A 24,632-nucleotide genomic window follows, 5' to 3' on the forward strand; every position below is an offset into this window, starting at 1 on the left:
TTTTTATAAATGTGGCTCAGTTCCCTAGATATTTGAGAAATGAAGCCTTTATCAGAGAAACTTGCTATAAATTTTTTTTATTACTTCATTATCCATGGTACCTTTTAGCAAAATTGATTATCTTTTTCAGTTAGGTCTGTTTTTGCTTTTGCTTTGTCTGAAATCATGATTTGCCACTTTTTGCCCTCTTCACTTCAATTTCACTTCACTTCAACTGAAGCATAATAGAGTTTGCTCCAGCTCTTCATTTCAACTCTGTGTTTGTCTTTCTGTCCCAAGTGTGTCTCTTGCATACAACATGTTGTTGAATTCTGGTTTCCACATTTTGCTATCCTCTTCCATTCTATGGGTTAACTCATCTCATTTACATTCATAGCTATGATCATTAATGTGCATTCCCCTCCATCCCATTTTTCTTTGGGATCCTTCTCTCTCTCTTTTTATCCTGTCCCTCCTCAAAAGTCTGTCTTGCTTCTGATCACTGCCTCCCCCAATCTGCCTTCCCTTTATCATCCCTCCACCCCCATATCTCTTATCCCCTTCCCCTCATATCTACCTATTGGGGAAGATAGATTTCTATACCCAACTGAGTGTGTGTGTGTATGTGTGTGTGTTCCTTGCACACCTCCTTGATGTGAGAAAATTTGCCCCATTCTATCTCTTTCTTCTCCTTTCTCCCACTGCATCCGTCTTCCTCACCCCTTAATTTTATTTTTTTAAAAAGATAATTATCCTGTCATAGTTAACTCATATCTGTGCCCTTTGTCTATGTATACTCATATAAAGTTCTTGGGAGTTACATGTATCATCTTCCCTTATAGGAATATAAACAGTTTAACCTTATTGATTCCCTTATGACGTCTCTTTCATGTTTACCTTTTTATTCTTTTTTTGGCAAGGGAATTGGGGTTAAGTGACTTGCCCAGGGTCACACAGCTAGTAAGTGTTATATGTCAGAGGCTGGATTTGAACTCAGGTCCTCCTGGCTCCAAGGCCAGTGCTCTATCCACTGTACCACCTAGCTGCCCCTTACCTTTTTATTCTTTAGTCTTGTATTTGAAAGTCAGATTTTCTATTAAGTTCTGGTCTTTTCATTAGGAATGCTTGAAAATTCTCTATTTCATTAAATATCCATTTTTCCCCCTGAGCTGGAGGAATGAGAAAAAAAATTTAGGGTTAGGGTTAGTGTAAATTTAGTTAGGTTGGGTGATTCTTGTTTGTAATCCTAGCTCCTTTGTCATCTGGAATATCACATTCCAAACCTTCCAATCCTTTAATGTAGAAGCTGTTAAATCTTATGTTATCATGCCTGTGGCTCTACAATATGTGAAATATTTCTTTCTGACTGCTTGCCCTATTTTCTCCTGGACCTGGGAGCTCTGGAATTTGGCTATAATATTCCTGGGAGTTTTCATTTTTGGATCTCTTTCAGGAGGTGATTGGTGTATTCTTTCAATTTCTATTTTACCCTCTAGTTCTGGGATATCAGGGCATTTTTCCTTGATAATTTTTTTTTTTTAGGCAATTGGGGTTAAGTGACTTCAGGGTCACACAGCTAGTAAGTGTCAAGTGTTTGGTCTGAGGCCAGATTTGAACACAAGTCTTCCTGACTTCAGGGCCAGTGGTCTATCCACTGCACCACCTAGCTGCCTCGATAATTTCTTAAATATGATGTCCAGGCTCTTTTTTTTTTTATCATGGCTTTCAGGTGGTCCAATAATTATTAAATTATCTCTCCTGAATCGGTTTTCCATGTTAGTTATTTTTCTAATGAGATGTTTCACATTTTCTTCTATTTTTTCATTCCTTTGACTTTGTTTTATTGTTTCTTGATGTCTCATGGAATCATTAGCTTCTCCTTGCCTATTTCTAATTTTTAAGTAATTATTTTCTTCAGTGAGTTTTTATACCTTCTTTTCCATTTGGCCAATTCTACTTTTTAAGGAGTTCTTTTCTTTGGTGAATTTTTCTACATCTTTTTCCATTTGTCCTATTTGGTTTTTTTAAGGTGGTATTTTCTTCAGTATTTTTTTTGTGTGTACCTCTTTTACCAAGCTGTTAATTCTCTTTTCATAATTTTCTTGCATCACCTTCATTTCTTTTCCCTATTTTTCCTCTACCACTCTTATTTCTGTCTTTAACTCTTCCAAGAATTCTTGCTAGCCTTGGGTCCAATTAGCATTTTTCTTTGAGGCTTTGCTTGTAGTTGTCTTCACATTTCTTCTCTACCACTGTAATAACTTTTTCAGGTCAAGTTCTTTTTTTTGTTGTTTGCTTATTATCCCAGTTTATTTCTTCACTTAGAACTTTATGTTAAAGTTGGGCTCTGCTTTCCTGGAGGTGGGGAGGCACTGTTCCAAACTTCAGGATTTTTCATATTGCAGTTTTCAGAGCTAGTTCTGGGGGCTTGCTAATTTGTGGTGCTTCCAGGGTGGTGTGATTCAGAGAGAGATATGGTTACCACTCTCCTGGTCTGCACTCTGGTCTTTACCCAAGAAGGGTCCCTGGTTCCTTGTAGCCACAAATATCAGTGTTCCTCTTGGCCCTGGAACTGTGACAAGGTCCTCTTCTCTCCTGCAGCCTCAAGTGCTAGCTTTCTCCTTGCCCCTCGAACTGCAATGAGGGCCTCTGCTTCCTTGTTACCAATCACAACAGCTTCTTTCCATACCCTTGAACTGTGACCCAGAGCCGCTGGGAACTATTGGCAATAGAGTTGCCAATCAGCACCATTTGCACCCAGTGCCAGCCAAAGGTCCCCTGTAATCTCCTTTTGGCCAGTTGTCTGACCTCCTTACCATCTCTGTCCCGAATGTTAAGTGCTGCTGTCACAGCCACCTCCCTCTAGAATCTTAAAATGTATTGTTTTGGTAGTGATCCTAGTATGAATTTGCACAATTTCATGGCTTTCTGCATAAATGCTCGGCAGCTCTGGAATGGAGGCAGAGAGAGGATACAGTGTGATGGTTTCTCAGGGATTCTCAGATCAGGGATTAACAGTGTAGAAATAGTAGATCAAGGGGCTGGAGTATTTCTAGAGTGTAGCAAGTACCTTAATATGCCTGTCTATGGGGTTGGTAGACTAGTGAAACCAGAACAAGAGTGATGGAGTGGGAGAAGAGGCAATAGCTGGGAGACTAGATGGCCACAATCAGGACAAAGAGCAAGTTCAGAGGGAATGAAAGGATCATGGAATTCTAACTTGGAAGGGACCTTGAGATTATCCAGTTCAGACCTCTCATCTTCCACATACATAGACTTGAATGTGGATGGAAGGAGTAAATGTGTTGTGTTTCTCCTTTCTTCCCCACCTTTCTTCCTTCATTACTGCCTACTGTACCAGGAAGTAGTTAAGCCATTTGACATAACAGGATGTGTTTAAACCCTGGAAGCAGGGAGGAAGCACTTGTTCTTGTGCTCAGTCTTCATAGAGTATCCAGGAAATAAGAAAGAGGCCTTGATGGGTTTTTTTCCTTGTAAATGAGAAAAAATAAATGCTTATTAATTGAAAAAGAAAAGATAAAAAAGAACCTTTGTAAGGATGTCAAGTGCAAATGACATGTTGATGTGTTAATAAAAAGATGTGGTTCAGAGATCAAATGAAAGGACTCAGCTGAAATATTCCCTAAGATGAGATTTTTAATCTTTTTTTGTGTCAGTCATTAAATATTTATTACGTGTCTACTATGTGCCAGGCATTGTGCTAAACACGAGGGATAATAATTTTAAAAAAATTTTTAAGTTCTTGCCCTCAAGGATCTTATAATTTAATGGGAGAAAACAACACACGAAAGGAAACTGGGGGTGGGAAGAGGAGGAGGAAAAGAGAGTGCTGCTGCTTGATGGATTCCAGTCCAAGGAATGCAAGCAGGTGGGAAATGGTTGAAAAAGATGGCTGACAGGGTGCCCTCAAGACTTTGGGAGGAGCTTAGCCTTTTAATCAGGAATTCTTTGCTTCAGCCCTCCAGTCAGAGGGGCAGAGGATACTAAGGGTACTAATCAGGTGGGATGAGTACCAAAGCTGATTCAGTCTCAAAGGAAGGATGATGGGGTCTCCTAATGATAAGGTTTCCTTGGAGGCATGATGTAATCTAGTACATAAGCTCAATCTCGTAGGCAATGAATGTGCTAAGCACTATACCCATTTCATAGTGAAGCCTTTGGGTCCCTTCTCAGAATAATGTTTTTAAGTTATAAAGGAAACCTATTTATATTGAAATACAGTTATCATAGTATTTAAAAAGGCACGTATATCCCCAGATCTCAGGTTAAAAACCCATGTGGGAGAACTGGAAACTGAGCTCAAGACTGGAGACCAGGGCCTTACAGTGGAACAACAAGTGGAAAGCATCAGTGAGCCCAATAATTTTTGAGGAGCTGCATTATGGGAAATCCTTTGCTTAGAATCAGACCTTTGGCATTGAGAGTATGACCTGAAGGCATTAATTGGGAAATTTTGAAAACTTGGAGGTGGGGTTGAAAGCCTTTGTTGGTGTTTGCTTTGTTTTCAAAATTTTCTGTGTTAATTGTTTTATTAAAACTGCCTTTGAACTGGAAATTGAGGGGTTGCCCATCAGTTGAGGAATATCTGAACAAGTTGTAGTATATGAATGTAATGGAATACTATTGTTTCATAAGAAATGGTGAGCAGGCAGACTTCAGAAAAACCTGGAAAGACATGAACTGATGCTGAGTGAGGTGAGCAGAACCAGGAAAACACTGTACACAGTAACAGCAACATTGTGCAGTGACTAGCTTTGTTAGACTTAGCTCTTCTGAGCAATGCAAAGATCTAAGACAATTCCAAAAGACTCATGGAAAATGCTATGCACATCCAGAGAAAGAACTATTGAGTCTGAATGCAAATCAAAGCATACCATTTTTTCTTTTTTTGTTGATGTTTTTTGTTTTTTCTTTCTCATGGTTTTTCCCTTTTGTTCTGATTTTTCTTTTATGACATGACTAATGTGAAAATAAGTTTAATATGATCATACATGTATAGCCTATATCAGATTGTATGCATCTTGAGAAGGGGAGAGTTAAAGAGGGTGGGATTTAGAACTCAAAATCTTACAAAAGCGAATGTTGAAAACTGAAAATTAATTAATTAATTTTTAAAAATAAGGAAGGGGAGGGCGAACTGCCTTTGATACATTGTACCAGGATGCTTCCAAATATCAAGATTGTCACAGGATCCAGAGTAGGGACTCTGGGCCAGAAGCAGAGAATTCTTCCTCAAAAAAAGCCCTTCACACCAAAAGTAGTCCCAATATAAAGTGTTACAAAAACAGTCAAAAACAACAACAAAAAAAAGGGGGGGAGGCAGCTAGTTGGCCCAGTGGATAGAGCACTGGCCCTGGAGTCAAGAGGACTTGAGTTCAAATTCGGCCTTAGACACTTGACACTTACTAGCAGTGTGACCCTGAGCAAGTCACTTAACCGCATTGCCTAGCCAAAAATAACCAAACAAAAAAAAATCCACTTGTAACTGTTAAAATAACTATTAAAATCACTAAATACACCTTATGGAAATAATATTATGTCAGCCAAAAGAGACTTTAGGGATCATCTAGTCCAATCCTCTCATTTTGTAGGTAAGGAGATTGAGGCCTAAAGAAAGAAATGATTTGGCCAAATTCACCCAATGAATGAGTCACTGGCAGAGCTGAGAAAAGAATGCTGTTTCCAGTGCACTGTTTTTCCCACTGCATTGACACTTTCATTTTTTAAAAGTAGTGCTTAATTTTTATCTTTTTTCAGGTGATTAATAGCTAAAAATTTGTGCAATGGACAATACAAAAGAGAATAACAATGACAAAGAAGGACTTCTGCTTAGAATGGGACTCAATGACAACAAAGCAGGAATGGAAGGATTAGATAAAGAGAAAATAAATAAAATTATTATGGAAGCCACCAAGGTATGTTTTTGTTTCTCTTCATTAATTTCTTAAATAAAGATTGTTAAATAAATAACATATAATATGTAATATATTAAATAATATATAATAAATTTTATGTATATATAATAAGTAAAATAATAAAATTGTTATTTTTAAAACAAAATAATCAGAATTTTTACTCTCATTTTAAAAATAAGAAGTAAACTTCAGATATGTTTTAAAGCAGCTTAATTTATTCTTTACATTATTGTTGTTCCTGTATCTGATGTAGTGCTGAGCACATAAAGGATCGAACTGAATGGAATACTCATTTCATTATGTATTTTTGGTGGTTTTAACGTAACAAATTTTGATTACTTAAGTAAGTCATGGCTTAGCCCATCCTTATTGATCTGCATCTTTTGTTCTCTAAAATCTAGAATAATTTGCAATCATTTTATGTTGATAACATAATTTGGTTAAAGGTTTATTGATGTTCATCTGTGATAGGGTCATTAATTATCCAGTAGTGCTATGGAGATACTGGTGAACATTAGCAAAGGAAGGAATAGATTGTGAAGGGCTTTGAACTTAGCTGTGCTGGATTAGGTTGTATAGGGGACATAAGAAACCAGTTAAACTTTATTTTATTTTATTTTATTTTATTTATATCTCCCTATTGCATCCAGAGTGAGATCAGGACTCATAAGTCCCATCCTAGTATTGATCATCAAGGAAGTTTTATATCTCCTTATCACATCCAGAGTGAGATCAGGACTCACAAGTCCCATCCTAGTATTGATCATCAAGGAAGTTTTAACCTGCTCTGTTTTTGCAACCTAGGCCAGTCAGACCCTAATTAAGTAGCCTGGTAGTTTTCTGCTCCTGAGGGTTCACCATATTGGTGCAGGCTCAGTGCAAACACACAATAGGTGTTAGCCCTCCTGCCCCTCAGTATTCCCAAACTGTAGCGACCATCAGCCTCAGCCTCCCTAGCAACAAGAACTACAGGGCATGGGCTACCACACTGAGCTGCCAGTTGAACTTTGAAGATTATGTAGGGATAGTAAATCTGTCAAAACTTGGTCATATGAGCAATAAGAGAAACTCTGGGACTGAAATGAGTGGGAAGAGAGAGAGAGAGTACTAAGGGAAGAGTAGATAGTGACAGCAATTTCTGTATCAGGACCATCAGCAGAGACACAGCTGTAGTCATTCATAATGCTGTCATAGATGAAAGGATCAAGCAAAAACAGGGTAGGAATTATGGGGCTAACAAGAAATATGGCAGCAACAAATTATTTAATAATGATTAGGAGTCAAAGAATATTGGTGCCAGGCAGTACATGAGAAATTGGAGGACTTAGGACAGTTTAAGCAGTTTCTGGTGTTTAATTAACTTTTTTTGCCCAAATAACCATTAGAGATTGGGGACCCACAGATACAGACCCTTCAATCAGTAAACACTTATTAAGTGCCTACTATTTGCCAGGCACTGTGCTAAGTGCTTAAGAGAGTAATTCTTTGCACAGATACAGTTCTTAGCTCTTTTGATCCCAGATCAGTTACCATATTACTTATTCTTGTTTCTAGGGATTGCTCAGTTTTGCTCATTTGCTTATCCTCTTTATTACCAGTGTATATTTCTAACTTGTGCTTGGGCTTATCCAGCCCTACTGCTTATCTGGCTGTAATCTCTGTCTCTTTGCCCAGTGTCCCTTAAACACAACATCCTTTTATGTTTTCTAAGAATTTTTATGGTAAGCAACTAGATGAGATCATATTTGGAAATAAACAAATAGAAAAAGTCCAGAAGTAACAAATTAAATTTCAGAGATTTACAGAGTAATGTCCCTGGATCTTGATTACAAAGTTTAGTTCCAAACCTAATTTTTTCCTTGGGGCTTTAATATTACTATAAAGAGTTCTATCAAACCTAGACAGTGCCTAAGAAGCATTGTCATTTTTGGATCATAAATATAGAGTTGGAAGGGATTCTAGAGGTCCTGTTTTCTTATTTAAAGAAGAGGGAACTGAGGCTCAATGAGGTTGTAAGTGACTTGCTCATGTTTACACAGGTAGTCAGTGTCAGAGCCAGAATTCAAATTTGGATCATAGAACTCCAAATTCAACTTTGTTCCCATTACATGTAAGTCTAACCAGGTATGTACTGGTGACTTGGCATAATAAGTAAACATGCTTACCACAGGCTGAACAAATACCTCACTGAAAAAGCTTTCTTTTAGAGGCAGCTGGTGGTGTAGTGGATAGAGCCCTGGGCCTGGAATCAGGAAGTCCCAAAGTTCTAATACAGCCTCAGATACTTACTAGCTATGTGACCCTGGGCAAGTCATTTAACCTCTTGGTGGCTCAGTTTCCTCATCTGTAAAATGGAAATAATAACAGCACCTATTACTCAGGGTTGTTGTAAGGATGAAATGAGATAATAGTTTAAAAAAAAACCAAACAACACTTAATTAGCCCAGTGCCTGGCATATAGTAGGTACTATATACATGGTCATTCCCTTCTCTTTCCTTCTCCAAGGAAGTGGCAAAGAATATATGTTGAGTGTTAACAACAAGATACATGTAGCTGAACTAAGCTTCATTTGCCTTATACAGACCAGACTAGATTTGTCTTCATTCTGTTTCTTTACATAGGTATTTTGTTATGATTTCCACCAAAATCTAGACTTATATCCGCAGTAGGCAACAAATGAATAGATTGTATTTCTGTTTATCACTTATTTTCCCAACCTAATGTTTGGAATAAAATATTTTATTTAAATAAATTTTTGCTTTAATTTAAATGACTAGTGAGAAAGTTTGCATTTCCCCAGTCTTCTGCAACATACCAGAGATCCAGATTTAACAAAATAGTTTAATTTACCCTTTCGCCAAAGTAAAAAGCCCAGTTCAACAAACAAAATGAATGGCTCTAAGAATAGAAGTATAAGCAACCAGCCTGCTTCTTGTTCTTACCTGCCATAGACATTATTCAGCATTAACCTATGGATTATGTAAATTGTTCTACAAAATGAGAATTATAATAGTTTATGAACCTCCTTTAAATTGCTTTTAAGGTAATTGCTACATAAGAAAATCAAAAGTTTGTTTTTAGAGTTTTGTTAGTCTCTCATAAATTATGAGGAAATAAAACGAGTTTCTGAAAACATTTTTCCTATGCTTTTTGTTATAGGGGTCTAGATTTTATGAAAATGAGCTCAAAAAAGAAAAGCAAGTAAACCAACGAATTGAAAATATGATGCAACAAAAATCTCAAATTACCACCCAGCAGCTCTGGAAAGCACAATTACAGGTAATAATGAAATTGTTGTTATTTAATCATGGTTAGTATGTACTTTGAGGATGGGGAAGAGTTAAGGAGAGAACAACACATACTTCCTGCTGTTGTTGCCATTATATGATGCAGTATGTTCAAGTATTGTCTGACAAAGATGACTTTTATCTAATGCCCTTTAAATTAGGAAGCAGGAGATTGGACCAGGCTACATGGTATATTAGTATCTTGAGAGAGTTTATTTAGGAAAAGCATCCAGACAATTATCTCTTCAGATCTAATCCACAGAGAAGCTTTTTTGTCAACATGAAATGATTAAAATTTCAATTTACATAATAAAATCTGTGTCTTGTGATATAAGCACTAGAGTTGAGGATTTTTAAAAATCAAAATATGTTGTGTTCTTCATTGCTTGGGTGACTCTTTCCACTATAGCAAGCCCTTTGCCTGGCATCTTAGAATTTCTGCACCTAAAATGAAAGGCGTGCCTGATAGAGAAAACTTCTCTTGCACTCCCCTATTATGAATGAATAAAAAAGCATTTATTAAGTCCTTACTGTATTCTAAGTCCACGCATGTATGAATATGAAAAGTAAGACAGCCTCTACCCTCAAGAAACTTAAATTTCATGTATAAACATGAATTATTATTTATTATTTTAATTTATTTATTAATTATAATTAATTAATTATTAACAATTAGCATTTCATGTTAAACAACATGTATATAGTATGGTGGTGACCAGGTTAGAAAAGTCACAGAGTCGATGAGTGGAGTTGTACAGCAAATGATTGTCCTGTCCTGTCCTTCCAACAGCAAAATGTTGATTTAATTACTATGGTTACAGTAAAAGGGGGGAAGCATGTTGGGGGATGTGTGTGGAAGAAGGAGTGCAACATGACAGATGGGAAGCTGGCTGGGAGAGTTCTACTGTAAGGGTTCCCTTTGCAGTTTATTCTTTTTCTTTTGTAGTAATAATGATAATGATAATCTTGTGAATATTCATGGTTGTGCATTAAAAAAAACTTTAAAGTGTGTTGATGATGTCAATTAAGATATAAATTTTTAATAAGATACAACAATGTCAAATTTTGATTATGGTTAAAGTTGACTTTTTTTACAATTTTCTTTTTTTTGTTGTTGTTATTCTGAACTTGACAAACCCCAACAAACATGAGCATTTTCATATATTAAAAAAAAACACAAAAAAGATAATTGTATATTAAACCATGAATTTCCATTATGTAATTTTTTACATTATACATGCTTTTTAATAAAAGATTTAATAAATTAGATATGTTAGTTTTAGAGCTGTCCTGCTTGTCTGTGTCTCCTTTTGAACTTCTTTTCTCTTCTGTTCATTAAGTGTTTTAATTATGCTCCTTTTTTTTTTTTTGGTGGGGGGAGGAAAGCATTACTATTGTTAACTCATCTCCTCTTCAAATCATCCCCACCTCAGATTTAGAAAAAGCAAAAAAAAAACCAACAATTTCCCATGTACCAAATAAGCATAGTTTGGCAAAATAAATCCACACATCAGCATTTCTCATTTTGCAGTTCTAGTCCACCACCTCATAGTCAGGACGTATGAAATGGGCTTCATCATTGGTATTCCAGAGTCATGCTTAATCACTGCATTGATCAGAGTTCTTAAGTCTTTCAAAATTAGTTTTCTTTATAATATTTATAAAATGTTCTCCTTATTCTGCTCACTTCATTCTGCATCAGTTCATATAAGCTGTCATAGATTCATCTGAATCAATCAATCAATATTTATTAAGTACCTTCTGTGTACCAGGCACTGTTCTAACTACTGGAATCTGTCCTTTCCATAATTTCTTAAAGTGCAATGGTAATATTCCATTGCATTTGTAAATCATAATTTATTTAGCCATTCCTCATTTAATGAGCACCTCCTTAAGTTTCCAGTTTTCTACTCCAACAAAAATTATTGCTATAAATATTTTAGTGCATATGAGTCCTTTTTTTCTTTCTTTGATTCCTTTGGATTTTATAGCAGTATTGGTATTGCTGTGTCAGAGAGTATGTATAGGTCAGTGACTTTGGAGGTATAGTTCCAAATTACTTTCCAGAATGTGTTGACCAATTCACAACTCCACCAGTAGTCTGTTAGTGTACCTGTGCCTGTTCTTTCATATGCCCTCTAACAATTGTCCTTTTTTTTTTGATCATGTTTGCCAATTAGGTAAGCATGAGGTAGAGCTAAAGAGTTGTTTTAATTTGTATTTCTCACTATTGGTGATTTGGAAGATTTTTTTCATATGGTTGCAAAAAATTGATCTTTTTGTAAACAACATAGGCTGATCTTTTCATAAAAACTAATAATCACAATTGTAAAAATACCAATACTGTATTTTGGATAATTTGGGAAAATTTATTTTCATGTAAATCAGAGACAAAATGGAATATGTAATACATTTGTCACAAAATCTACATTTAATGTGTTCTAACTCCAAATCTAGCCATGATATGATTATTTTAAAATTTTATGCAATCAACATTCTTGGGCTTTTGTATACCTTATTGTTATTTTTGCCTTGTAATCTTATTTTAGCTAATGATTTTTAAATTATTTCTTTCAAAGTATTATACGCATTAGTATTACCTCTATTGAATAAATAACAAATTATATATTCTTAAAAGAACTTATTGTCTGAAAGAACTGGAAACATGTTCTGTTATGAAACAAAACATAGGGTTGTTAAATATCTGTTATTTTGTAAGTATTATGTGTAGGTTTTCTTGTGATTTTTGAAAGGAGATTTGCAAGAATATATGTTAATTATTGGTTCTATTTGTTGGACTTTCTCTGAAGGAAAGTATGCAAATGGTAGAGGACTGAAAACAAGTGGAGTAGAGCTATATGTCAGATGTGTAGGATCTATGAGAAAGAGGTACCTGGGAAAGAACTCGGAAGCAAACTTCTCAGATAAAAGTCTCATTTCCAAGATATACATTCAAATTTATAAGATTAAGAGCCATTCCCAATTGATAAATTGGCATTAGATATGAATAGGTAGTTTTCAAAGAAAGAAACACAGGCTGTTAGTGACCACATGAAAAATGTTCTAAAGCACTAATAATTAGAGAAATTCTCATTTAAAATAGCTTTGAAGTTCTTACCTCCCACTTCATCGTATTGGCAAAGATGACAAAAAATGAAAATGACAAATGTCAAGTCGATAAACATTTATTAACTGCCAACTGTGTGTTAGGCATTATGGTGTTAGGTTGGGGAAAAAGTGATACATTAATGCATTATTGGTGGGGATGTAAACTGTTTTCGCTGTTTTGGAAAGCAGTTTACAACTGAAAAGGTTATAGTTTATGTGCATACCCTTTGATCCAGTGATACCACTATTAGGTCTATAACCCAAAGGTATCAAAGATCAAAGAAAGATAACTTTTCCCCTATCTATAGATCTGAGAAAGAATTTTTTGCATGTTTTTTTTTTCTAGTTTATGATGTGACATTTTATAGCTAAGTCATGTAGCTTATTTTGGTCTGAGGTGTGAAGTGTTGTTCTAAATCTAATTTCTTCCAGTACTGCTCTCCAATTTTCTCAGCAGGTTTTGTCAAAAAGTCCTTATCCCAGTAACTGAAACTAAATTCCATAGTTCTTTCTTTGGATGTGGATAGCATTTCCCATCACGAGGCCTTTGGAGATGTCTTAGATCCTTGTGTTGCTGGGAAGGGTTGTTTATCAATATTAGTCATTGCACAGCGTCGCTGTTATTGTGTACAATGTTCTTGGTTCTGCCATATTTTTTTTTTTTTGAAAATTATTCCTTTGCACCTGAGTTCAAATCTGACCTCAGACACTAAACACTTAGTAGCTGTGTGACCCAGGGCAAGTCACTTAACCCCAATTGCCTCACGAAAGAAAGAAAGAAAGAAAGAAAGAAAGAAAGAAAGAAAGAAAGAAAGAAAGAAAGAGAAAAGAAAAGAAAATTATTCCTTTGTAGCATAATTTGAGATCTCTCAGGTCTCTTCATTCCCACTTTTTTCATTATTCTTCCTGGGATTCTTGTGCTTTCATATGACTTTTATTATTATATTTTCTAGTTCTATAAAGTAGTCCTTTGGTAGTATGATGGTACGCTATTAAATAGGTAAATTAATTTAGGCAGTATTGTCATTTTGCTCATCCTACCCATGGGCAGTTATTATTTCTCTCACTAATTAGGTCTATATTTCTGTACTTGTATTTCTGTAGTTCTGTGTATCCTGGTTTAGACTTCGAAGTATTTTAAGCATTCTGTAATTATTTTAAATAGAATTTCTCTTTCTATCTCTTCTTGCTAAGTTTTATTGGTATTATACAGAAATGCTGATGATTTGTGTGTATTTATTTTATATCTTGTAACTTTGCTAAAGCTATTCATTGTTTCAATTAATTTTTAGTTGACTATGTTTCTTTAAGCTCACCATCATATCTGCAAAAAGTCATGATTTTGTTCCTTCTTGTGCTTATTCTTTCAATTTCTTTTTATCTTATTGCTATAGTCAGCATTTCTAGTATTTTGTCAAATAGAAGTGATGACAGTGAGCATCCTTGTTTCACCGCTGGTTTTGTTGGAAAAAGGATTCTGATTTTTCCTTGTTACATATACTGCTGGCTCATGGTTTTAAATATATACTAATCATGTTAAAGAAAGGCCTGTTTATTCCTATGTTTTTCCTTTCTTTTTTTTAGCAGAAATAGGTATTGTATTTTGTCACAAGGTTTTTCTGTATCTGTTAGTCATGTGATTTTTGTTGTTTTTGTCATTAATGTGGTTAATTAAGTTTATACTTTACTTAATATTAAACCAACCCTGTATTCTTAGTATGAATCTAACATGGTCATAGTGTATAATCTTTGTGATATTTTATTTTAACCTCTTTGTTAATTTTTTAAAAACATTTTTACATCAATATTCACAGTCTTCTTTTTCTGTTTTTATTCTCCTTGGTTTACATATGTAGACCATATTTGTGGCATGCAAGAATTTTGTAGGATCCCTTCTTTCGCTATTTTTGCAAACAGTTGATGTAATATTGGAATGAATTGTTCTTTCAAAATTTGATAAAATTTACTTGTGAGTCATCTAGTCCTTTTTTTTTCTCTTAGAGTTCATATATGTCTTGTTCAATATTTTTCCTCTGAGATTGCTTTATTTAAATTCTCTATTTCTTGTTCTGTTAATCCAGGCATTTTATAATTTTGTAAATAATCATTTATTTTATATGAATTGTCCATTTTATTAATATACAATTGTGGGAATAATTTATAATAATATTCTTTATTCTTGTTGAAAATTTTCATTTTTCATTTTTTATAGTGACAATTTGGTTTTTCTCTTCTTTTAATCAAATTAGCTAATGAATTATCTTCTTTTAAAGTTCCTTGTTTTATTTATTAATTCAATGTTTTTTTTTTTCTTTCAATTTTAAAAATTTCTTCCTTGATTTTCAGGATTTCTACTTTGATATTTCATATGAGTTACCTAATTTGTTGGGTTTTTTTAATTCATTCATTGATTTATTCTTTCTCTTTTTTGTTAATGAAAATATTTAGAAATATAAATTTGCCCCTAAGGACTGCTTTGGCTGCATCCCCAAGTTTTTACTATGTTTTTCTCATTAGAGGCCAGTTGATTTTTAATACTTTTTTTCAGTGGCCTTTTCTTTGATAAAATATTTGTTTTATTGTGTGCTCAACAAAGAATGTGTTTAATATTTCTGATTTTCTGCATTCATTTGTAGGATTTTTATGTCCTAATATATGATCAGTTTTTGTAAAGATGTCACACATGGTTTAGAAATATGGATAGTCCTTCCTATTCCTATTACATAATTGCCAGAGGTCTATTGTATCCCACTATTCTAAAATTCTCTTTAGGACTTTAACTTTTCTTTTTATTTTTTTATTAAATTTCCCTAAGGCTGAAAGAGGGTACAATGAGTTCCCCCATTGTTATACATTTACTATTTCTCTTTATAATCAGTTTGGGTTTTCCTTTAAACATATAGATGCTCTGCCATTCAGGGAATATATGTTAAGTATTTAAATTAATTTAAATTGTCTATGGCAGAGGTGTCAAACTTGTGGATCTCTGCCAGAATAAAACAAATGTTTAACAAAATAAATAAAAATACAGTATAACATAGGTAATGTTAATTTTTTATTTTCTAAGTCAGTATATAACCAGCAAGGATCCATTATATTTGAATTTGTTACTACCGGTCTATAGTGTAGCAAATGTAATATTCCTATTTATCTCTTTTAATTAAGTATTCTTACCTTGCCTTGTCTAAGATTGTAATTGCTACCCTTGCTTCTTTTTTTTTTAATACATTCAACTGTGGCATAATAGTTCCCTTATTTTACTTGCTCCCATCCCTTATTTTTAATTATTTTAACTCTATGTGATCAAATAAGGGATAAGGGAGGATCACAAAAAACAAAATGGACATTTTTGATTACATATAATTGAAAAACTCCCAATACAGCTAAGATTAAAAAGAAAACAGTTAATTGGGGGGGGGGGGAATCTTAGCAGCAAATTTCTCTGATAAAAGACTCATTTCCAAGATATATAAGAAATTGATTCAAAATCATAAGAATAAACCCCATTCCCCACTTGATAAATGATCTTAGGATATGAATAGGCAGTTCTCAAGGGAAGAAAACTGAGCTATCTATGGTCATATTAAAATATGTTCTAAATTACTACTAATTGAAGAAACACAGCCAGTTCTGAGGTATCATACTACACCCATCAGATTAAAAAGGATGACAAAAAAAGAAAATAGGAAATGTTGGCGGGGCTATGGGAAGCAGGCACATGGATGCACTGTATAACCCTTCTGGAAAGCAATTTGTAATTACACATAAAAACTTAGCAAAGGATAACTTTGATGCAACAATACCACTGCTAGGTCTGTAACCAAAAGAGATCAGAGAAAGAGGAATTGGCCTTATTTGTACAAAATTATTTATAGCAGCTTTTTTTTGTGGTGGCAAAAAACTGGAAACTAAGGATATGCGCATCAGCTGGAGAATGACTGAACAAATTATGGTATATGTGTATGATGAAATACTATTTTGTTGTAAGAGATGAAGAAAAAGATCATTTTAGAGATACTTGGAAAGACTTGTATGAACTGATGCAGAGTGAAGTGTTAAGAACTTTATCAACTAAATTATCAACTATGATTTCAATGTACTGAAAAAGACTAACACTATCCACCTCATGACAAAGAGATGATGAGCTAATATACAGAAAATATAATACATTTTTGGATGTGACCAGGATGGGAAAATGTTTTTGCCTAATTGTGGTTATGTAATATAGGGTTTCTGTGTTTCTATCTATATTTTTCCCCCAGGGGGACAGAAGGGGAAAATGTATGCTTGATGCTTGATAAAATAATATTTTTTTAACTGAGAAGAAAAGGATCCATATGTGCAGAAGTATTTAATAGCAGCTCTTTTTGTGGTTGCAAAGAACTGGGAACTTAAGGCAGTGCCTATCATTCAGAGAATAATTGAACACGTTATGATATTTGAATGTAATGGAATGCTGTTGTGCCATAAGAAATGATGAAAAGGATAGTTTTAAAGAAACTTGGAAAGATTTTATGAACTGATGCGCTGAAGTGAACAGAACCAGGAGAACAATGTATACAGTAACAGCATCGTAAAGACAAGCAACTTTAAAAAACTTAAAAACTTTGATTAGTGCAATGACCAGCCACAATTAGAGAAGACCAGGTAATGAAGCATGCTATTCACCACCTCACAGAAGTGATGGGCTCAAGATGCAGAATGATGCCTGGCAAATTTGGGAATTTGTTTTTGCTTGAATATGTACATTTGTTTCAAAGGTTTTGTTTATCTCCTTATTTCAATTTGGGGAAGATGGGAGTTAGAGATAATGTTTATTGGGAAAAAATGTTAAAAATTCTTAAAGAAAAAAAGATATTGATTTGAAGTATTAATCATGCCGTAGTCCAGTTTACTAACCATGTATAGATAGAACCAGTCAAGGAAATTATACACAGTGTATCTCTGTTTCTCTAGTAATTTAGAGTTATTTTATCCAAGAAACTGGGAAGAAATTTAAGTAAAAACAAAATTTATATTATGTATGATGTTATGCTATGGAAATTTGATGTTTAAAATTAATGAATTTCTCTTTTCCATGTAACGCACTAGGCTGACCTGCGTTTTAGGTATTTGAAACAGAACTTAGTCTGTTTCAAAAGTAAAATTGTAATAGGGGAAATGGAAGGAAAAAAGCATTAATAGGATTTCAGTAGAGTCTATAAAAGCAGTGCTATAGAACTGTTAGATATAGAGAGATGAGTTCACAGATGGGTGAAGAATAGTTAGAGATGGAGGAAAGTGGACGTCTGAATCAGTGAGGGAAGTGGAAACTGAGAAGGTTTCCCTTTAGCAGCTGTTAAGATTCACTTCTACTCTAGTTGTGTACACAGAGGAGGTCTCTCAGCGTAATGTGTGAGTAAGAGATGGGATTTTCCCTATCGGACAGGCTTTTAAGTTTAGCTGTTATTTATTACCATTTCCCTTTCCAGAAAATGATTCAGTATTAAGATTTTTCAAGTGTCCCAACCCTTCCTTCATCTGACAATCATGTTTCACACTCCTGTTTTCTAGATTAATACGTTGTGTATGGACATATACATATGTGTTTGTTTTTAATCTCAATCAGTTGCTTTTAGTCTCTGCAACTTTATCTAGCTTCATATTTTTAAGAAAATTGAGAAACTACATGAAAAACAGTTGTATCACATTTATTTCACGTGTTTTTTCTTTTTCCTAAACTTCTCAGAAGTTTCACCACCACAACTGCTTTTTTTCTTTTTTAAATCTAGCTTTCATGCTTCCATTCACAAACTCTTATTTGCTCTCTGATTTCTTTCTGCTCATTTCATTCTTCCATCTATCCATTTATTCATAACATACATATTTACTTAGTGCCTACTTGTGCTGGCTGCTTTGGGGGATACAAAGATGAGTAAGACACAGTTCCTGCCATCAAAGTTTACAGTGTTTAATAGGGAGGATGAAATAGTCACACAAATAACTATAATGCGAGTTAGAATGTGATAAGTACCACAAGAGAAAGAAAAACAATTTCTTTCCTTTGAAAAAAATGTTTTGTTGATTTTTTTGTTGTTTTTGCATCGAAGTCGTTCCCCACAGCCACCCCCACTCCCCAGACTGAACTGTTCCTTGGGACAAAGAAAAAGAACAGACTGTCTTACAATCTGTACAAAATTCCATCCCATTTCCCTCTCTCTCTCTCCTCCTCTCTCCACTCTCCTGCCCTTTGTCATGAATGGCCAGATGTAAAACAAAATGAGAGTTCAGAGGAGAGAGAGATCACTTCCGGCTTGGAGATCAGGAAAAACTTCATGGGGCCACAGTATCTGGGTTGGATTTTGAATCATTAGGATTTTAACACTGAGAAACTGGGAAGAGGATGTTATAGGAAGAAGGAGTTATATGATGCCCTGATTTTCTTCACTGATAGATGTAGGGAAAGGGTAACAAAGGATTTACTCTTATCATTATTATATCCACAGTTTTTTTTTAAATCAGTTTGTATCAAAGTAAAATTAAGAGTTCATATCTTGAGATGCATTGACAGCTATAATTATGCCATATGCTTTTTCTCACAGATAAATTTCCTTGGTTTGACGAAGAAGGGAGATCTGTGATGCCATCAAACTCTAATTCTAAGGAGAGGGTATTGCTTTTGTGTGTGGGTGGGAAGAAACTATAGTATATGCTTTTGTAATGAAAGAAGACATGCTGTGCTTTGTGACAAGATTCTGGTTTATGTGCCAGCCTAGAGCTGTATCTAACACTATATCCGACAGAATGGTAATCCAGGCTGATAACCATTTTTTTCTAAATGACTATATCCTTGCCAAATGTAATCTAAAAATCAGCACAAAGTCTTTTTTTTATTAGTTTCTAAAATTGTTTCTACTATTTCCCACATTTACTAATGTCATAATGAAGATATATTTATCTGACCAAAGGGAATATCCTTCCTGAAAATTATGGTTTTAATACTATGCACATAATTGCATTTTTTTATTAAACTTGTCAAAATTTGTTTTTGGCTTTACCTAATTTCCTTTTGGGCTTGTGTCTTGTGAGTCTGTGCTTTAATTTATGTTTATCATTTTCCTTCCCTTTGGGAAACTAGTGACAGGAAAGAAGCAAAAACAAAAAACTCATTGGTAAGCAGTTAAGGGAAGGAACTTCCAATCATACGCTCATCTAGCAGGCCCTACCAAGAATATTGCAAGAGTAGACTTGCCCAGCCTAAGTTTCCAAGCAAACTTATTTGTCATTGTAATGATAAAGATAGAAGCTAGGTGCTATCATAGGTTCCCAGCCCTTTTCAGAACATTTTCATTAAGCTCCCAGATTTATTATCTTCTAGATTATTTTTATTAGAGTGTCTCTTTTCTGCTGCTGAGCTTTAAAATACTTTTCCATTTTTAAATAAACTGAAAAGTACTACATACTTTTAAATTCTTTGTAATCATTGATTGTCTCAATTATCTTTTCAATGTAGTCTCAAAGAAAGGGCTTCATTCCTTCCTAGTCAACACTGTGATGCAGTCACTATTTTTGAAAGAATAACCCAATTTTAATAATTTCCTATTGCTTCAGTACTTAAAGGAGCCATGATTAGCACCATGTTAGCACCCAGTGATACAGATCACAACCCCTCCTCATCCTTAATCTAGGTGGTTTAATGAGTCCCTATGGCCAACAATGTATTAACTTGGTAGTCTTTGCAAATTTAGATAAACTAGTACTTCCCTTACTTGAAGTCTTTCCAGGGTTTCCAAAGTTTATACTCCATTGGCATAGCCTTTTTGTGTCACCTCTATGTCATGGTGAGGCTTAGGATTTTAGCAGGGACTGGTTTAGAGAAGTACACATAAATTACCAAGCCTATATATATATATGTATATGTATATGTATATGTATATGTATATGTAGACTGATGTTTTTCTGTTTTGTCCCTATACTACATTTGTTGTTCAATCATTTTCAATCCTGTCCAACTCTTTGTGACCCCATTTGGAGTTTTCTTGGCAGAGATACTGGAGTGGTTTTCCATTTCCTTGTCTAGCTCATTTTACAGATGAGAAAACAGAAAAACAGGGTTAAGTGACTTGCCTAGGGTCACACAGCTAGTGTATGAGGCCAGGTTTGAACTCAGCAAGGTAAGTCTTTCTGATTCCAGTCCCTGCACTGTATCCACTGTGCCACCTAACTGCCCCTGTAACACATTACATAATTGTTGTTATTGTTGTTTTCTAGCTAACTGATTGTCCCTTACAGAAATGTTGTGATTTAGCAATGAATGAATGAATGCCAGGAAGAATGAAAGGGATACTGCTTAAACAAATGTTTATGCCTTTTCAAGTGTCTAAAGATTAATTGAGTACCTTCTTTTTCTCTGTTAGCAATTTTCCTACATTTAGATTGTATTGCCTAATTTTAAATTGATAGTTTCTTCTATTTTATGAAATGATACTTGCTACTGGAACGTGAGCCATTTTCTTTATTCCCCACATTCTGGAGCTTCTCTACCTGACAAAGTGACCCAACCCCAAACTCCTCTCCCCATAAGTTCTATTATCTATTAAATGATAGACTCCATAAGGAATAATTCCTGTTTATTTAGTGATCTTCCTTAGTGTTTTGCTCATCTACCCAACATTCATCCTGCATTCAATAGGCCTACTGCACATTAAGTCTTGGTGCAACACAGAAGAATTCAGTCCTCATCTTCAATGACTTTTCTCAAAGAATTATCTTTTTATCTAGTCATGTGGCATAGCCTGGTAAGATCTGTCCTAAAAACCTAGAGTCAGAAACTTGTTTCCTGGAAGCTGGGTATTTATACCTTTTTGGACAAAGGTGTTATTTGAATACAGAACTTTTTTTTTTGGCCTTATGTATAATGCAGAAGATGTGATTTTTCCCTTTGCTAATATATATCTTTCTCATGTCACCATGCACAAAGATTTATTTGTTTGTAAAATTTTCCTTGGGAAGATCTCTTTTCTAGGGGCTTAGGGAAAATCAACCAATGAATCAATAAACAGTCATTTAATAAACACTTTCTATGTGCCAGCCGTTGTGCTAAGTCCTGAGGATACAAAAAAGAAAAAAAAAAAAGGCAGAAAACAGTTCCTGTCCTCAAAGAGCTTGTATTCTAATTATTTTCTAGCTTATATTTTATATTCTAGTGGGCTGAGACTGCATATAAAAAAGTATGTATGTGTATATGTATATGTGTGTATACATATGTGTATGTATGTATAAGTACCTAGATACAAGATACACACAGAGTAGATGGAAGTTAGCCTTAGAGAGAAAAACATTATCAGAATTTTAGAGCCCAGTTTAATCTCATCATTTTGTAGACTTTAAAAATTGAGGTACAGGAAGATCTAATGATTTCTCCTTTGCACTCAACTGTTTTTTTCTCCTTTACTATCAGCTGTAATATTTTGTTAAATCCAAAGGCACAGATGCTCATGATTTGAATTTCCCCATTTTGATTGATCATTGTTTTTGCTAAAATGATATTGTTACATAAAAGAAGACCTGGGTAGAATTTACCATTAACTCATTTCCATTTTCAGATAATAATATTCATAAATTCTAAACTTAATACTTTCATTTGCCTTATATTTCTGCCTATAGTTTTTAAGTTAATCATTTTAGTTGAAAGTGTAAGAGCCCTTCACCTTTTATATAACTAAGGAAGGAATGCTATTAGTTTCAACCATCTTTGTATTTCAGTAAAATCTTTTTTTAAATTGTATTTTGTGGAATATTCTGTAGTCTTGGATATAGTTGTTGCTAACATTGTTGATGGAAACTAATTCTTTGCACATCACAATATTTATAGACTACCTCCTGATATGTCTTGTTCTAAGCTTCATTAGAAACATAATTGTAAAAGGGATCATTTTCTCTTTTCATTCTTAATGGTCATAATGTTTCTAATAGACCAGACTCTAATTAAGTGAACTAATTTCATGTGTTGAAGTATATGAAAGCAATTTTCTCTCTCCCTTTTAACAGATCCATCTTAAGAATGATTTTCTACCACATAAGTTTTGTTATTGATGTGTTTTGTTTTTATATTCCTTTAATTTCTGAATCTTTTCCTTCTCTTTCTCCTGTCTAACAAGTCATCCCTTGTAACAAAAAATATCAAAAAGAAGAAGGAAAAGCAGTTCAGTAAAACTAATCAATACATCAATTCTGACATAAAGTCAGTATGTACAATATTCTATCATGTTTTTTCCTTTGCTTATAAAGGACTTTCAACATTTCTTTTTCCAGGAATGGGAATTAAATTATCAAGTAGAAAATAGCATTACCCTTCAATACATGGTGCCATATTGCATTCACTTTCTATTTCCTCAGCCAGGCTTCCAGTTTATATTGATTGCCCTTACAGAAGTGGAATGGAATGGTAGAATCTCAGTTTCATTTCCTCGTTATCTCAGTCACTGCTCAGTATTGAAAGGCCAAACTAGCTTATACCATGACCCTTGATCTGTTCTTGGAAGTCATCCTGAATTTTGACTCAACTGCTGAATCAGTACTGGACACTGTTCATACAGCTGTTTAGTCCAGCACTGTTGTGGGACTGCTGGATACCCTTTACAGCAGCCAAATGTGATTAATAATCTCCTCAGCTTCTACCCTCCATAACTCTAAGTATGCAGTTTTAAAACCAACTATCAATATTCGGTATCCGTCAATTGTTGGTGATGTTGATATATTACACACATTTGGAGAAAGGAACATGTTTTTTTTTTTTGTTTTTTTTTTTGGCAGGATCATGATGCATGGCAATCTTTATATTGTTTTTTTTTTCTAGAAGAATAAAGGGTACTTTTTTCAGATTGTGAATAATGCAGAAGTATGTTTTGTGTGAGTTCATATATATATAATGGGCATTGTAGAAGGCATTACCTTCTACAATGATGGGGAAAGGGGTGGAGGGAAAGAGAGAATTTGGAACTTAATAAAATTAAAATTTGGAAAATAAATAATAGGAAAATAAAGAAAATAAAAATTTGGAACTAAATAAAGTAAAATAATTTAATTAAAGAATAAAGTGGTCAAGTAATAGAGACTGCATGGGCAGTTTGGGGTACAACATGATGTTGCCATTTCTGGTTATAGAATTTATCTTAAGGATATTCTTTTTCTCGACTCAGATTTAGCACTTTTCTACTAAAAGTAAACAATATGGTGGTGCTGGCATTTTTCAGTATCAAAATATGTATTGATATTCACCCTTTTTTCCATTAAGGTTGACAAACTTGCAATGGAGTTGGAACAGAGCCGTAATCTGCACTGCACTATAGTACACATTGACATGGATGCTTTTTATGCAGCTGTAGAAATGAGAAATAATCCAGAACTGAGGGATAAACCCATTGCAGTAGGTTCAATGAGTATGTTGGTAAGTAAAAATCAACGACAAAAAAAAATGTTATAGCCAAGTAAAGGAAGCTTCCTATAGGTATATGACATAAGTTCTAGCTCTTTCTGTTCCAAATAACAGCTAAGTACCAATTAATGTAAATAACAAATCCTGTGAAGTGGTAGTAGGTATTTCAATTCACACTATTTGAAATAATAATTATGTAAATATGGTAATTGGTACCAGCTCATTTGAAATAGGCAGTATGAATTTGAATAATGTAACCATTCCACTGCATTCATTAATTGCACCAATCAGGACCTGGCTACTTTTTTTCTTAGCAAAATATTTCAAATAAGAAGAGATTTAAAGAAGGGAAAGGAACTCTCTGTTCTTGATTTCTAACTACTAAAGTCATTATGAAATATTGTATCCTTCAGAATTTACTTTTAGTTTGTTTGAAATGAGTGAGTGTCACATGTAACTTTGACCAAAAAAGTGCATTTAAACCACATTGGAAAGTGAGGGGATACCCATGAGTCAGGAAAATGCCTAAACAAGGTACGGTATATGAATGTGATAGAATTCTATTATTTTGTAAGAAATGGTGAAGGAGGGGCAGCTCGGTGGCACAGTGTATAGAGCACCGGCCCTGAAGTCAGGAGGACCTGAGTTCAAATCCGGCCTCAGACCAGGCACTTGACACTTACTAGCTGTGTGACCCTGGGCAAATCACTTAACCCCAATTGCCTAAAAATACAAATTTAAAAATTTTAAAAAAAAGAAATGGTGAAGAATGGTTTAGAAGAACCTGAGAAGACTTGAATAAATTGATGCAGAGTAAAGTAAGCAGAATTAGAAAAACAGTTTATGCAGTAATAACAATGTTGTAAAGATAATTGATTTTGAACGACGGTCACTCTGATCCACAC

At 34.3% G+C, this 24,632-nt stretch overlaps 1 protein-coding gene across 3 annotated transcripts in view; it reads left to right on the forward strand.

Moving 5' to 3' along the window:
• Positions 1–24,632, forward strand: part of POLK (DNA polymerase kappa) — a 96,658-nt gene that overhangs the window by 33,572 nt on the left and 38,454 nt on the right. For all 3 annotated transcript variants that reach the window (XM_027863354.1, XM_027863355.1, XM_027863356.1), the window contains exons 3-5: positions 5,758–5,915; positions 9,076–9,195; positions 23,587–23,739. In XM_027863354.1, coding sequence (XP_027719155.1) covers positions 5,784–5,915; positions 9,076–9,195; positions 23,587–23,739 — 405 coding nt within the window. In that variant the 5' untranslated portion in view covers positions 5,758–5,783. The remainder of the gene's footprint in view (positions 1–5,757; positions 5,916–9,075; positions 9,196–23,586; positions 23,740–24,632) is intronic.

Source organism: Vombatus ursinus, unplaced genomic scaffold (genome assembly GCF_900497805.2).
Source record: "Vombatus ursinus unplaced genomic scaffold, bare-nosed wombat genome assembly UNPS02014772.1, whole genome shotgun sequence".
Classification (NCBI taxonomy): domain Eukaryota; kingdom Metazoa; phylum Chordata; class Mammalia; order Diprotodontia; family Vombatidae; genus Vombatus; species Vombatus ursinus.